Genomic DNA, 13,832 nt, shown 5'->3' with positions numbered 1-13,832 from the left:
TTAAAAAAAAATATATATGCCTCCCTGTAACATCACCTAAATATTTTAAACGTAGGTTTACAAACTGTCTTAATTATAGAACTACTTTGAGATTTTGACTCATGTTAAATGAAGGCCTAGATGACTTTTTTGTTTTTCAAAAAAAAAATAAAAAAAATAAAAATATGCACACTTTTTCAACTTGAAGAGTAAGAAAAAAGAGAGTATTTTGTCTCATATTATTAATATTTTTGAGAGTGTGTGTCCTGTCCTGGCAGCTTAGACAAGCAGGAAAATGAGACAGTCTACCTGTTGCACTACTGACTACTCTAAATTATCGGCTCCAGATCTGGTTTAAGCGCTCATTCATCCTGCAGGTTTTATTGGACATATGAAGGACCAATGCTCAGCAGTTTATGGGAGGGTCTGAAAATGATGAAAAGGTGACGCAAGGATGCATTCAGACTGTTCACAGATGGTTGTGAGTGAAAATCTCAGTAGATCAGCAGTTTCCAAAATACTGACACCAAACAAACATATCAATTTTGGTAGAAATCCCCTTTCTGCCCAATTCCGATGCGTGGTTAAAAACCATTTAGTAGCCTGTAAGGAAACGAAGAAACTAAAGATTGCATTAGGTTACCGATATGTGATTGGTTGATGTGGTGTTTGTGCTAACAAACAGGTGAATAAGTGTTTCTAATAAAGTGGCTGGTGGGAATATACGAGTACATTTGTTTTAAATAAAAAATATAAGTAAGGAAAAACATTGCTACGTGGATCAAAACTTGGAATGTCAAAATATTTTTCTTTATAACATATAACCTTACAGATGTGGCCATACATCTGTAATGAAGACATCTTTTTAGTATGCATTGATGACTGAGCCATGTTGAGGGATGATGGAGTATAAACCCATGAACACATGAGAATTTGTATAAATGATCATGAAAACAAAAAAAAAATGACTTGCAAAGTTTCTGTGAGCAGTTCTGCTGTCTTACCCTCTGGAGGGCTGGCTGGGTGAGGTCTCATAGTAATACAGCCCCTGATGTGGCTGCATGTCCACTGGCATTGGAGCTCAGAGACCGACTGCTCCCCTTACAGCCTGGACCTGCAATGCAGACACAAGGACAAGGTTAGACAGAGGAGAGGAAACATAAACAAACCCAACCCAAGCAAACAAAACTAAACTCCACCAGAAAGAAAAGGCCAAATACACACAATTGTGGTTGGAGAAAAAAAAAATACATACGTAGGATGTTAATAACAGACTGAACCAAACCAAGAAAAACAGTTTAAGGAGAAAATAAACTCTGCAGAGCGTGAGTCATGCTTATTTTAAACAGTTGGTTTAAAATACTAAGCCCATCACTCATGTGTAAGTCACAGAGAGAAATTTAGACGGAAAAGGTTTTAAAGCTTTATAAATCACAAACGGAAGCATGCAGAACTTGAGCAATAAGTTCAACTTTAGCAGATTTTAGAAAGCTGAGTGCAGCACAACTAAGCAGTTTGTTTTCTCTGCATTTGATACATCATTTTTATGATCAAGAGGTGAAAAAAAAAAACAACTTAGGAGTTGATAACACACAATTTGTAAGTGAACGTTTGGTCAAATTAATAAAATGATTGACCATAATTAATTTGTGCTGAATAAATAAGCTGACAAAAACTGTAGGTGAATAATTAATTGATATGCAAAAGCTATTGCTATCAAGAGATTGACTGGTAGTATGAATCAGCTCATTTTCATGTAAAAATCTTAGCTTTTTCAAATCAGTTTGCTGTTACTAGCATAGACACTGTCACTAACTGAGGAACAGACCAACTTCCTTCATTGTCAGTGAGATGTTAAAGGAAAGAGTCAGAAAGACAACAGAAATAATCAAAGATTTGCAATACATATTCAGATTGCAAATGAGCGAAAGACTTTAAACAAATCATAGGCAGGAAATATTAGCAACGTCTTAGAAATCTTGCATGTAAAAAAACGTTTGCATTCACTCAAACACACAAATAGTGATTTATTGGCCTAAACGCTAATATTAAAAGCTAAGACTAGCTTAAAATAAGAGAAAAATGCTGTTTTACAGTAGCTTTGTGGCAACTCTCACACACAGCATGTCATTTCTAATAGAAATAAGATGTTTTCTGCAACATCTACACAATATCGTACAAATAAGGATTGTTAATAAAATCAAGAAAATTACAAACAACCTGGTGCATCCTTTTTATGAGACTGTTATACAACAAAAGAATGTTTTCAGTCAGAAACTTATTCAGAATAGCTGTAGCACAGACTGCTACAGGAGAGTTTTCCTGCTGACAGACATCAGCATCTACAACTCAAATCGAAGAAAATTGAATGTAAATTGTATTCAAAAGTAGTTCTGAATTTAATCGAACATTACTGCAAACAAGATGATCAAAATAGTCTTTAGTTTAAATAAATGTACTGTATTTTTCCACCCTTATGTCAATATGTTACCACTTTGCTCAGAGACAGTTATAAAGATTATCTGAAAGCTAGTGACAACGGACATTGAACTATATATATCTTTTCTAAATCAAAGCTTCAAATGCAGACACAAACCCTCCATGCAGGACACAAGAAGTGCAAAATCTGTGTTTAGCATTTAATACCTTAAAAGGACAAAAAAAAATGGAATATGCTTGCAAATAGAAACTGAGGAAGAGGAGACCAGAACAACACAGGCTTTTGTTTGAGCCTAATATTGAGGGGGCATCTTTCAGCAGGATTGTATGTGTAAGGTAATTCCAGCCATGAGACCTCTGGAACAAAGACCTGCTCATTACATCCAACCACATCAGTGTAGCCACTAATAGCAGCAGTGTGTGTGTTTAAAAAAGTAATTAGAACCAAATAAGATCAAAATAGGAGAGAGCCAAAAAAAAAAAAAAAAAGAATAATCTTTATGTGTACCACACCAGAAGTCTCACCTTTTAGGCTGGAATCTTACTGTGGATGTGAAAACAAAATATTACTACTTCAGTTTTTGTGACATGGGTCCCAACCTAAGATGGGACAGCTCCTGTCTAACGCAGATCAAAGCTGTATAGTTAGAGTCTTTATGTGGCAGCACAAGTGTTAAAAGGGCAGCAGGGACCTATTTACGCCCAACAAGTCACCAAGGGGGAGATTTGGTGCAAAAGTTAGAAAATGTCTAAATCACATGTGCCATCTGAGACTGACTGAGCATGTTCAGCACAGCCTTTGGATGTGTGCATGATAATTATCCTGTAGAGCTAAATAGAGATCTTGCCGAGCACCTCAGCTGTTCAAAACTAATACCATGATGGGGAGACCCCCAGCCCTAAACGTGCACACACTCACACACACATTAACAGTCACAGCTGTTCGTCTCTACAGGGGGCCGCATAATGATCCAGTGGCCACCAAGCCTACAGGGGATGTGCAAGAAAGAGTGTGTGTGTGGCAGACATGTGAACCAGTTTATTCTGTGTAAACCCAGTCGCAAATGTGTGTGAGGAGAGAGAGCATTAGCAAATATATATATGTGTGTGTGTGTGTCTGAGTGTGTGTGTCTGAGTGTGTGTGGTGGATAAACGGTGGTAGAGCTCAGAAAAAGCTGCATAATGTATGAGCCAACCTGCAAAGAAGCAAGGTGGAATTTTAATATGCCTAACCCTGTTTCCCCTGAGGAGTGAAATAAAAAAAGTGTGAACATGTTACTGTTACTCAGCTTCATGCACACACTCAACAGATTGTTCTGTAATTAATTTAACATAACATGTTCTCTTGAGCTGAAAACGTTTGCAAAATGAAAAAGCTCAAAGTCTGAGAAGCTCTCACTTTTTTTGTTCTGCTAGTAAAAGAGAAGAAAAAAAGATCTGGCAGAAATATTAAAAGTATTTGCCACAACTTTAGAACCTTGTGAGAACCTTCAGATTTTTTTTTTTTTTGCATATTTTTTTGCTTTTATTTGCATTCACTGAAAATTGAATTATAATGTGTAAAAGTTTACTGTGCAGTGTTTTAAAGTAATCTTGATTTATAGTGTGCAAGACTTTCTGTGGGACTTCGAAAGTTTTTAATTAGATTTTGGCTGCATCTTCACTAGTTGTGCACAATGCACAAATAGACAGATGGAGAACCAAGCAACATGTTTTGGGACTAAAAATTATTAATAGAGCTGATACTGATAACCCTTACAAAATAGAAAAGTCATTTTCTTTGTATAGAAAAATGCGTTAGAAACAGAAGTCTTCATGTGAAGAAGAAGATATAGTTCTTCATTTTTCACTTTCACAATTCAGCCATGTTTTTATGTTAAGATGTAAAACACAGCTGCTGTTCCACTAAACCTTGTGGCGAAACATCAATAATCATTACAAACAACCCTGTGTTTGTAATGACAAGTTTTAAGCTAGTACCACTGGGTAATCACCTGGTTGGCAAAATAATCTAATTTCATATCTTAAAACCTTTTTTTTTGTTATTTTCCTAGATTCACTTAAAGAAACTGTGAACATGTTTTATGTCAAGCCATTGAGTTCAAATCTTATTTAAGCTTGAAAAGAATATTTTTGTTTTCAAGAGTTAAAATGAGTAAAAAGGCAATAAACTGCAGAAAGTGTAAAGGTTGGCTGATCACCACCACAAAAGACGACAAGAAAGTCTGACTCCTTGGAAACTACAAGGAAAAGACGGATGACTCAAGAGTCTTGTGTATTTTAGTATGCACCGATGAATGAACCATGCTGACACAGGTGTCGTATGCGCTGCGCTACCATATTTTGTGAGAAACTCTGTGGGAGTTGGCTCTCTGTGGTGCTGCGTTTGAGAGAGATTGGGAAGCAGCATATTAAAAAAAAAAAAAAACCAAAGCCCATAAATCAGCCGGCTGACCAAACAAGTCCTCTCTGCTGTGGCATCACAGAAAGCTGGGCAGAAACCAAGAAGCTGCGGATGAGGACAGGATGTCCAGCCACCGTCTACACCCAGAAAGCTCCTCATTCAAACCCTGCACTAACCCTGAAACATCCCAGACCAGAGCAGGACACTGGTCTACATTACAAAATAGGAAGAGAGTAAATAATTTCTAAACTTTTAATGTATAATGTGACATTTATGCTAGCACTTCAGTTTTTTAAAAAAAAACAAGCCTTTAGAAAAAGCTATAATTACCTTAGATGTGCACACATATACTTCAAGTATTTATTGAAATATATTCTGTCTTAATTTCAAGCATTATTTTTCTGTGGTAGGAGTTTATCAGCTTCCCACATCTAAGAACATCTTTATCGCTCCTCATCCTTTAAAATATTTTATAGTGGAATAAATTGAAGATGGTTGCTTATAGAGAAACCCTGATTTTGGTGTTTCCTAATAAATCTCTGCAGCAGCTTACGTTGGCCATTAATCAACGAATGCCAAAAACCAAACGCCCACACAACACAGATTTTCATTTTTCCAAACATTCACACAAACCAACAGAAGATTTTGTTCCAGGCCTTTTATTAGAATGCAGGCGATATACCATTCCTCTTACAGAAAAAAAAAGTTTAACTTTAAAACCAGTAAAACAAGCTTTTCCACTACTAACTGTAAATAGAAGCCTCACTGTTCCAACCTCACTTCTTAGACATGTCAGTGATGTAACACTGCATGAATTTCCCCCAAACCACCCAGCCCAAAAATGACAAATGGCTGAAAACTTACTGTGCTCCTTGAGGTGATTTTTTTTTTTGTTTTGTTTTGTTTTATAAGTATGGCTGCACGTGCATCCACCACCACTGACCCCAAGTTACAAATTGGCATAAAGAGCATAATTACCATTGTGTCTGTCTCACTGACACAAGCTCCATGTAAATCTGTGCCAATCAGAGGATGAAAGGGGAAGATTTTTTGTTAGCTAGTGGATCTCATCACTCAGATACAATGTATTCACACCTATTAATTTGTGCATTTCTTACCAGTGCAACCATGGCCTTAAATGTATATAATTTGTATAGAAAAACACAAAGTAGTGCAATTGTGAAGTGAAAGAATATTGCATTTCTGTTCAGCCTGCCTGAATCAACACTATTTGTCCAGCTTTACTCATTAACAGAAAATATATTTTTTCCCAATTCCTTGCAAAATAACTGATATGTAAGATTTTGTCTCTGAACATTGATTTTTAGGTCTTGCCACATTATTCTCAATTAGATATAGTTCTTCACTTTGACTGGACCATTCTAACAAATTAGTATTCTCTGACCTAAAATATGGCATTGTGGCCCTCACTGAATGTGCAGCGTTGTTTCCCTGCTGGAAGTCTGAAGTGTTTTGCAGACTCCAACAGCTTTCCCTTCATTTTGCTCTGTATTTTCTTCCATCTAACTATGAATAAACTCACGATGCTGCCACCACCACCATGTTTCAATGTCAGGATTGTGTGTTTGGGGTATCATTAATTTTTGCCCCAGACAGTGTTTTTTCTTCTAGCCTAAACAGTTAAATTTAGGTTTACATCTAACTGAAGGATCACGTGCCACACGTTTGCTGCGTCCTGTGAAATATTTGGAACAGACCACAAAAGGGACGCCTCGTGGTTTTCTTCAGCTGTATTTATGACGGTATTAATGACAAACAGTTAAAGTCTATTTACCAATTCGATAACTTCTGGAGAGAAAGGCGGAAACACTGAAGTCTGAAATGAACAGGTTCAATAGATGTGTATAAAATTATCATAACCCATAGTGTTAGTGAGAGGGATTCACATTTACAGCAAATTTTTATTATCATATTATTTCTGGAGCAGAAACAATTGTTTTAGTGAAGAAAAGAGACAAAAAGAATATGTAGAAATACTGTTTCTCCTCTATGTGATCTCTACATCCTCTGTTATTCTACAGCAGCTGGAAGCAAATTGGCATCCTTTGGTTTACTAACTTCAAAATAAAGAGCAGTACCTGTTTAATTTCACTGATTGTTAGACTTTACCACAAATGGTCTACAGTGCCTCAGCAGATTGAGTTCTCAGGTGATAGTTTGTGTTTGTGTAACACAAAGAGAAACATTGTTTGGGCTTGCCCTGCTGGACCATTTGTGACATTCTCATAAAGTGCGGGTCCTCCTACCTCTGGGGAAGTCTCCAGAGAGGACAGACATTTTCACAGGTCACTGGTCGTGTCAGACAAAAGGTCTGATGCGGCTCTACGCTCCTCTTCTCCTGGGTGTAACTCGAAACTGGGGCTCCCACTCTCCGTGATGTAAAAAAGCACCATATAGTGAAAATGCTCCTTACTCTTTACTTCATATCGTTTCAAATCTCAGAACTAAATGTGTGTGTCCTGTGAACAGTGTATTACTTTGTCAGCCTTTACATATACCAGATAGATGAAATAAATCTGGACTAACATCTTTGGAGCTGCGTGCACGCTTTGTAAACACCCATCCCAAAGTATTTTGCTCCTTCTACCGCCTCCCTCCCTTTTCGTCCTCTCGTTCTGCCTTTTCCACCGCTCTGTATCTCTGAACTATCTCCTTCTCCCTCGTCTCCCCCCGCTGCCTCCACCCTCTCCCTCATTCCCTCTCTGCTCATTCCTCCGCGCTCGCCCCTCCCCCTCCTGGCGGAGCAGCAGCAGTCGAGGTGGGTGTTCTCTGGCTGTTATGACTTGAGAGACGATAATGGCAGCTATAATGTAGCCAGCCGTTCCTGATGTGGCCGGGTTTGTGGGGGATTCTGTTGTGTTAGCGCTGGAGCCGGAGCATTGGAGGGAGGAAAAAGGGGGTGAGAAGGCGGGGCTCGGGCCCTCGGCCAACCGCGGTTCAGATTCCACCTTGTTTTTTTTTGTTTTTTTTGTCGTTTTTTCTTTTGCTCCTCTCCTGTTTCTTCCCCTCCTCTCACACTAAACTTTTTTGGCCCTGTTGTTTTCCTTTAGTGGTAAACTTTGTTTTTAAGTTCTGCCTTTGTTTCTGTAACCCCCACTCGCCTCTTTTACTTGTCTTTCTCCCCTACTCACCCTTCCCTGTGTTTTTTACCCCCTTTTTTACCCAGACTGAGTGAATTCCTCACAGCTGCTGTAATGTGATGGGGGGCAATGGTGTGACCACTGAAAGGCCACAGGGATGGAGACATCACTGTACTGTACAATAAGCTGTACTCACTGACTTGCTGCAAGGAAGATTAATGTCATATCCAATTATGAACAGCAGTTATGAAGTTTAATACAAAATGTAAGGCAGATATTCTGAAAAAAAAAAACAAAAAAACTGGCCGTTCAGTACACATCACACTTCTGGTAAAAATCTGTAAAAGGCTGAAAATATTATTTTTCTGTTATTGCAGCAGCAAAATCTTACCCTGACAATTTTTAAAAATGGAAAACAATTCTTTTTTTTTTTTTTTAATGTGATGTTGTGTACCCCATCAATTTTCCCAGGCCCTTTAAGTAAGAAACAGACCCACAATACCACAGATTCTCCAACACACTTAACAATGGGCAGAAGATGCTTTTCTACACATCAGATCAGATCCATCTGGAGAGTTTGTTGCTGAAACGTATATGACTAAAACCCATGATTCCAGTTAAGGTCTCAGTACAGCTAAGCAAACCCCAGATGTTTGCATTTGTGACGGTAGGAAAGAAAATAACATTTTCCTGGTATTTCTCTCAAGCACAATGGCATGTAGATACAGTCTATTCATTGTTGCGGAGACTTGGCGAACCCACAGTTTGTTTCTCTGTTTTTAATTGTGATTCCGTTATTTCTCTTCTTTTTGTGTTTTCCTTTAAAGTACGTTAAATTACTTTGTGAAAACAGTTCTCCAACATGGAGTGGGATACAATCCAGAGATGGGAAGATCAAACTCTAACTTCACCACCGTTTTGTTTTTTCCTGTTGATCCTGCCCAAAATACACACCAATCAAAAGTCCAGTTGAATACATTTCAGCACATTAGTTTCTGACTGTTTTAAGAAAATAGGCATGGACAAATATTACCCAATACAACCGTCAAAAACGGTTTTACATAATAAGTACTGAAAATTATAAATTTTCTTTGCAGGGTGGCAGGAGGGCAGATGCCCATCTCCAGTAGTCACTGGGCGAGAAGCAGAGTACACCATGGACAGGTCACCAATTCATCACAGCATCACACAGGACAAACAATCATGCATTCATAATGCTTAAATATGCAGCATGCAGTCTTAAAACTCTCAATTCAACTGGAAAGTTACCGTTTATCAAAATTGCTGTAAGATTCAGTCTTCAAAATTGTCTACTGCGTAACTACTTTTTGTCAACACCATAATCCCCGTTTCAATCACCACAGCATCCGACGCCTAATTTCTCTGCAGACAAAGTCTGGGCAGAGAAAGCAGCGGAGGTGACCGTCTCACAGCTGGGGCTCTCACCGTCTTTAAACAGCAGAATGAAACGTTGATCCCTTATTGCTACACAGTCAGAGAGACTGATGACAGACATTCAGGAGGGATTCAGCAAAAGCACCTCACCATGGCACACAGCCAGAAACAGGAGATCAAACCTGTGCATTGAGTGAAGATGCATCGTCAAATTGCCAATAATAATAGTATAGAGATAGAAATATAAATTTTTTGCAAATGAAAATCTGAAACAGTTATGGAAGCACCTTTTTCTGCCTTTATAGTTGAAAGTCTTTTGGGTTATGTCTCTAACATCTTTGCACATGGACAGTCCAGCTTTATAAAGCTTATTTTACTCCTTTGTACACAATGTTATTTGTGGAGAGGCCACGGAAAAAGTAGCATGCAGAAACTCACTGTAGCTTACAATAAGTTTGATCCTTAAGGAGCCAAGATGGAGCAGTCCAAGACAAATGTTCATTAGTGGTGTAGAGACTTTTTATGAAATATACGGAATCCTGTTCAATGTAAATAGTATATTTGTCAATGTAAATAGTATAATTATCTCTCTGTCAGAGCTTGCATCAAGATCAGCTAGCATGATGCAAGAAATTATTGGCATTTTAGCCTTTATGGTAATTTTAGAAATTATGGATTTCATACTTTTCTCCTTTTTATTTTTGCTACTGACCCATGCATAATAAACTATTTAACTAATACAAATGCACACCACCCATTTGAAATGTTGATGAAATATCATGTCATGCACTACTTTGTGTTCTATCACATAAAATCCTAATAAAATAATAAAATGTTATCGATTCTTTCACAATGCATTCTGTCTTAGGGGAATGTTAAACTACAGCCTTTGTATAATATGTGTAAGGTTAATCCGTCATCCCAGTAAATTATGGCCTGAACACTGTAACTAAACCATCATTTTGGTGCAAATGTACAATTAACTGCCTTAGCTGCTGAGTCTTGATTACTGTTTTGTCACTGTTGGTTTGACTAGTCAGTGAACTGATTGTGTTTGTTGTAGGATTAGGTTCAGTTCACCTTTCATTGTTTCCATTTGCCTCTACAAGCACTGATTTGTACCGTCAGCCGCTGAGTAGCTCCACCTCCTCTGAGGCAGTTCAGATGTTCTCAAACAGCTTTATCAAGTCAACAGATGTGCAGCTACCAACACATGTGAGCCTGTTTCCTTCATCCTACATCTCTCCCCCATAACTCACTGCTCCTTCGCTCTTTCATAATCCCAACTTTTCCTCTGTCCTCTTTCCAGGGCGCCCACCCACCATCCTCCACATACCGGTGGTTTTCCTGGTCTCCGCCCTCCTCTCTCTCTCTTTACCTCCATCTTACACACACCCACGCAACCATGTACACGTTTCTTTTCTCTCGGTCTACGAAGCTTAAAATGCTCTCGTCTTACTTTCATTGTGTCTGCTTAACTCCTGCCCGTCCACATGTCAACTAGGTAAAGCCCAAACTGCGAGGATCGCTTTGAACTCCTTTTAAGAAGAGAAACTGAGGAAATAAGGAGAGGAACAGACGGGAGGGAAGGATGGATGGATAAAGCAGATGAGGAAAGGTTGATTCACACAGCTGGCTCCCAGCTGTGGGCCAAGGGAGCTGAAGAAAAAACAAAAAAATAAATTGCCATCTTTAAAGAAATTAAAGCCCATCAGTTTTAAGGAAGGAAAAATATAGTTTCACAGTATAAATGTAACATTGTCATGCAAATACTGGCTTTCATCAATCTTTTCCAGCCCCAAAAAGTGAAACTCTCCACACAGAAAATCATTTAAGACTGCACCTAAACTCTGAAACTGGAATCCACAGTAGTGAATAAAAACCAGATAATAATCTGCCTGGTTTAAAGAAAAACCACAGTGATTATAAGAAAAATAATAATCCCAGCAGTCTTGGGTGGGCAGGCATATTTATAACAAGTCTGCTGGTACTTACAGTATATTCATTTGCCATATAACACAGCTGGAAATGAGAACAGAGAGCAGAGGTGGAGAAATGACAGAACAAAAAAAAAAGAGACAGAGGGTCTCCAAGTGATGGAGGTGGAGAGTGGTGGATGTGTGTGGCTAAAAAGCTGAAAGAGACAGAAAGACAGAGACATGACATGGGCACGCATTTGTGTATTTATGTGCGCCAGTGTGTTTGTATTCGGTGTGTGGGAGAAACCGCAGCTCAGTCCCTCTAGAAGACATCGAGGTCTGCAGGCCACTAGATGAACACAGTGACCACAGCGCTGAGAGGCTCTCAAGGAGAGGAAACAAGAAGACATACGACGCAGGAAAGACAGTTTAAAAACCAAACAGACAGGACTAATCATGAGAGAGCTCCTTGGAGCTTCGCCAAGCCTCATTTTTCTGCACTCGGCTCTGAAAGGTCTTTCCTGTGCAGGTGACTGCAGACGACAACAAACTGAATGTACTGGTGGAGAAATACTGCTGGAGTCTGGAGATTCATAGGCAAACTTAACCTTTAAAGGTCTCTAAAAGTTGTCTAAGCGGTACATCTGAGTTTCCAGCCAATTTGGGATCATACATTACAAACCTTCTTATTCCCCATGTAGCTAGCCATAAAAGGCTCATGAATTGCCTTAGTTGTACTTTGAGAGTAGTAGGCTGTATTTTAACTAATTACTGTTTTAAAATATCTAAATGCAAGCTAACAGTATTTTTTTTTCTTCATAGTTATCTTAATTTAAAATGGAACAACTGTTAATTAGTTTGACATTGGAGTAAATCACTAACTTTAAGGGCAGTATTAACAATGTCTATGGAAATGGCAAAATGCATCAGCTACTTTAAAAGGTTTCTCTGCAGTGTGGAATATTTCTATCACTGCCAAAAGCAACTTTTGTATCATTGCAAAAGTGACAGAACAACTTACAAACAAGTAATTTATTTCTCCTTATAAAGAACATACAATGAGGAAAATTAAATTTATTTTGTTAAAGTAACTTTCTGTATCTAAGTGATCAACCATCATTGGTTACTTAATAGATTTTTATGTTCAATCTGATAGAATGACATAGATTGTTGTATTTGCATCAACATCTTGTGTCGAGCAGTGGTTGTTTATTCTGTCACTGTGTTGCCTTGTAAGGGTCAGCCGACATGTCCATGTTGTATCTTGTAAATCACTCAGTGTTGCTGGTGCCTATACTGAAAATCTGAGAATAAGTGAATATAGAAAACGGATGGGTAGACTTTGCATGTATCAAATGGCTAAAAAGAAACTGCTTTGCATTCAAACAGGGAAAAAAAATGCTGCATTTGAGGTAATTAGCATTTTCCTAGGAGCTAAAGGACAAGTGAAGACTTGTCCTTATACATTCACAGTTCAGTGAGGAAATATTCCTACCTGTGTATGTATGCAGTCTTAATGGAGGATGTAGAATAATCTCTTCATTTATCATCAACATACAGGCTCAGAGGAAAACCTTTGTTTGATAACTACGGGTTTTCAAAACAGAAATCTTTTTGACTTGGTGTGTATTATGTGCGCATGTTAGAAGCTTTTTAAAGTGGAGAAGAAATCTCTTTGTGTTTGTTCACAGTTACAGTGTGAGATAAATATTACTAGAATTAATGACTGGTGAAGCATTTATTTATGCACAAGAGAGAGGACGAGCTCCTCTTTCATTCTGCTTGACATTTACTAAAATAAACCCATCGATTCACTCAGTGGCAAAGACAAAGACAGACTACAAGTCGAAATGTGCATTGCCTGTGTGGTCCTCCTCCTAGTTGCTGACTTCATAACTAATATACTACATGACTTTAGTTTAATATCCAGATGTTGGTAGGCAGAAAAGGCATCTGCTCCTTCACTGACTTTTAATTGTCTGGGATACCTGAGGTGATGTTTGGGTTTTACTAAGTGACTCAGACACACACGCTACAGCCCCCAGACACACATGTGTAAACACACTCTTTCTCAGCACCGGTGAAGGGATTGGCCCAATGCTGGCAGACTGGTAATTTTATTCACAGTCTGAAGGAGATGAGTCCCAGCTGACCATGAGAGCTTACAAACTAAACAAACAGAAAGCAAAAAATACATGCATACACCATCAAGTTGCATCTTTTAGGTCCCAGGACTTCAAGATGCCTTACTGCTGCTGGAAACAAACGTCTGCAGAGCAAATTATTTGACATTCTGTTAGGCTGACACAATATTAGGAAATCGCGCTATTGCTATATTTTTGTTCACTATTGCAAAGAATATTTCAGTTAAAATCCCCATTTTCTCCGCTCCTCCCTTATTCTTTCATTTGGTATCATCATCCATGTCAGGTGAGGGCATCAGGCTCCATCCAGCAAGCTGAATTTATCATGGCAGCAAAGTGGGAATTTACTGCCTTCCTAAGAACCCTTTGTTATATCATTATTGCACACATTTGGTATATCGAAGATGATCTACTTTGATGTATTGTTCAGCCTAAGATTACATTGTTGTAA

At 38.4% G+C, this 13,832-nt stretch overlaps 1 protein-coding gene across 4 annotated transcripts in view; it reads right to left on the bottom strand.

The window, feature by feature from the left end:
• The window catches only part of gli1 (GLI family zinc finger 1), a 55,194-nt gene that overhangs the window by 12,548 nt on the left and 28,814 nt on the right, over positions 1 to 13,832 (bottom strand). For all 4 annotated transcript variants that reach the window (XM_015047440.1, XM_015047431.1, XM_015047448.1 and 1 more), the window contains exon 2: positions 984 to 1,093. In XM_015047440.1, coding sequence (XP_014902926.1) covers positions 984 to 1,054 — 71 coding nt within the window. In that variant the 5' untranslated portion in view covers positions 1,055 to 1,093. The remainder of the gene's footprint in view (positions 1 to 983; positions 1,094 to 13,832) is intronic.

This window comes from Poecilia latipinna, unplaced genomic scaffold (assembly GCF_001443285.1).
Source record: "Poecilia latipinna isolate Pla-1442-1.1 unplaced genomic scaffold, P_latipinna-1.0 Scaffold41, whole genome shotgun sequence".
Classification (NCBI taxonomy): domain Eukaryota; kingdom Metazoa; phylum Chordata; class Actinopteri; order Cyprinodontiformes; family Poeciliidae; genus Poecilia; species Poecilia latipinna.
The sequence above is the reverse complement of the archived record's forward strand: the minus strand, read 5'-3'. Positions and strand labels throughout refer to the sequence as shown.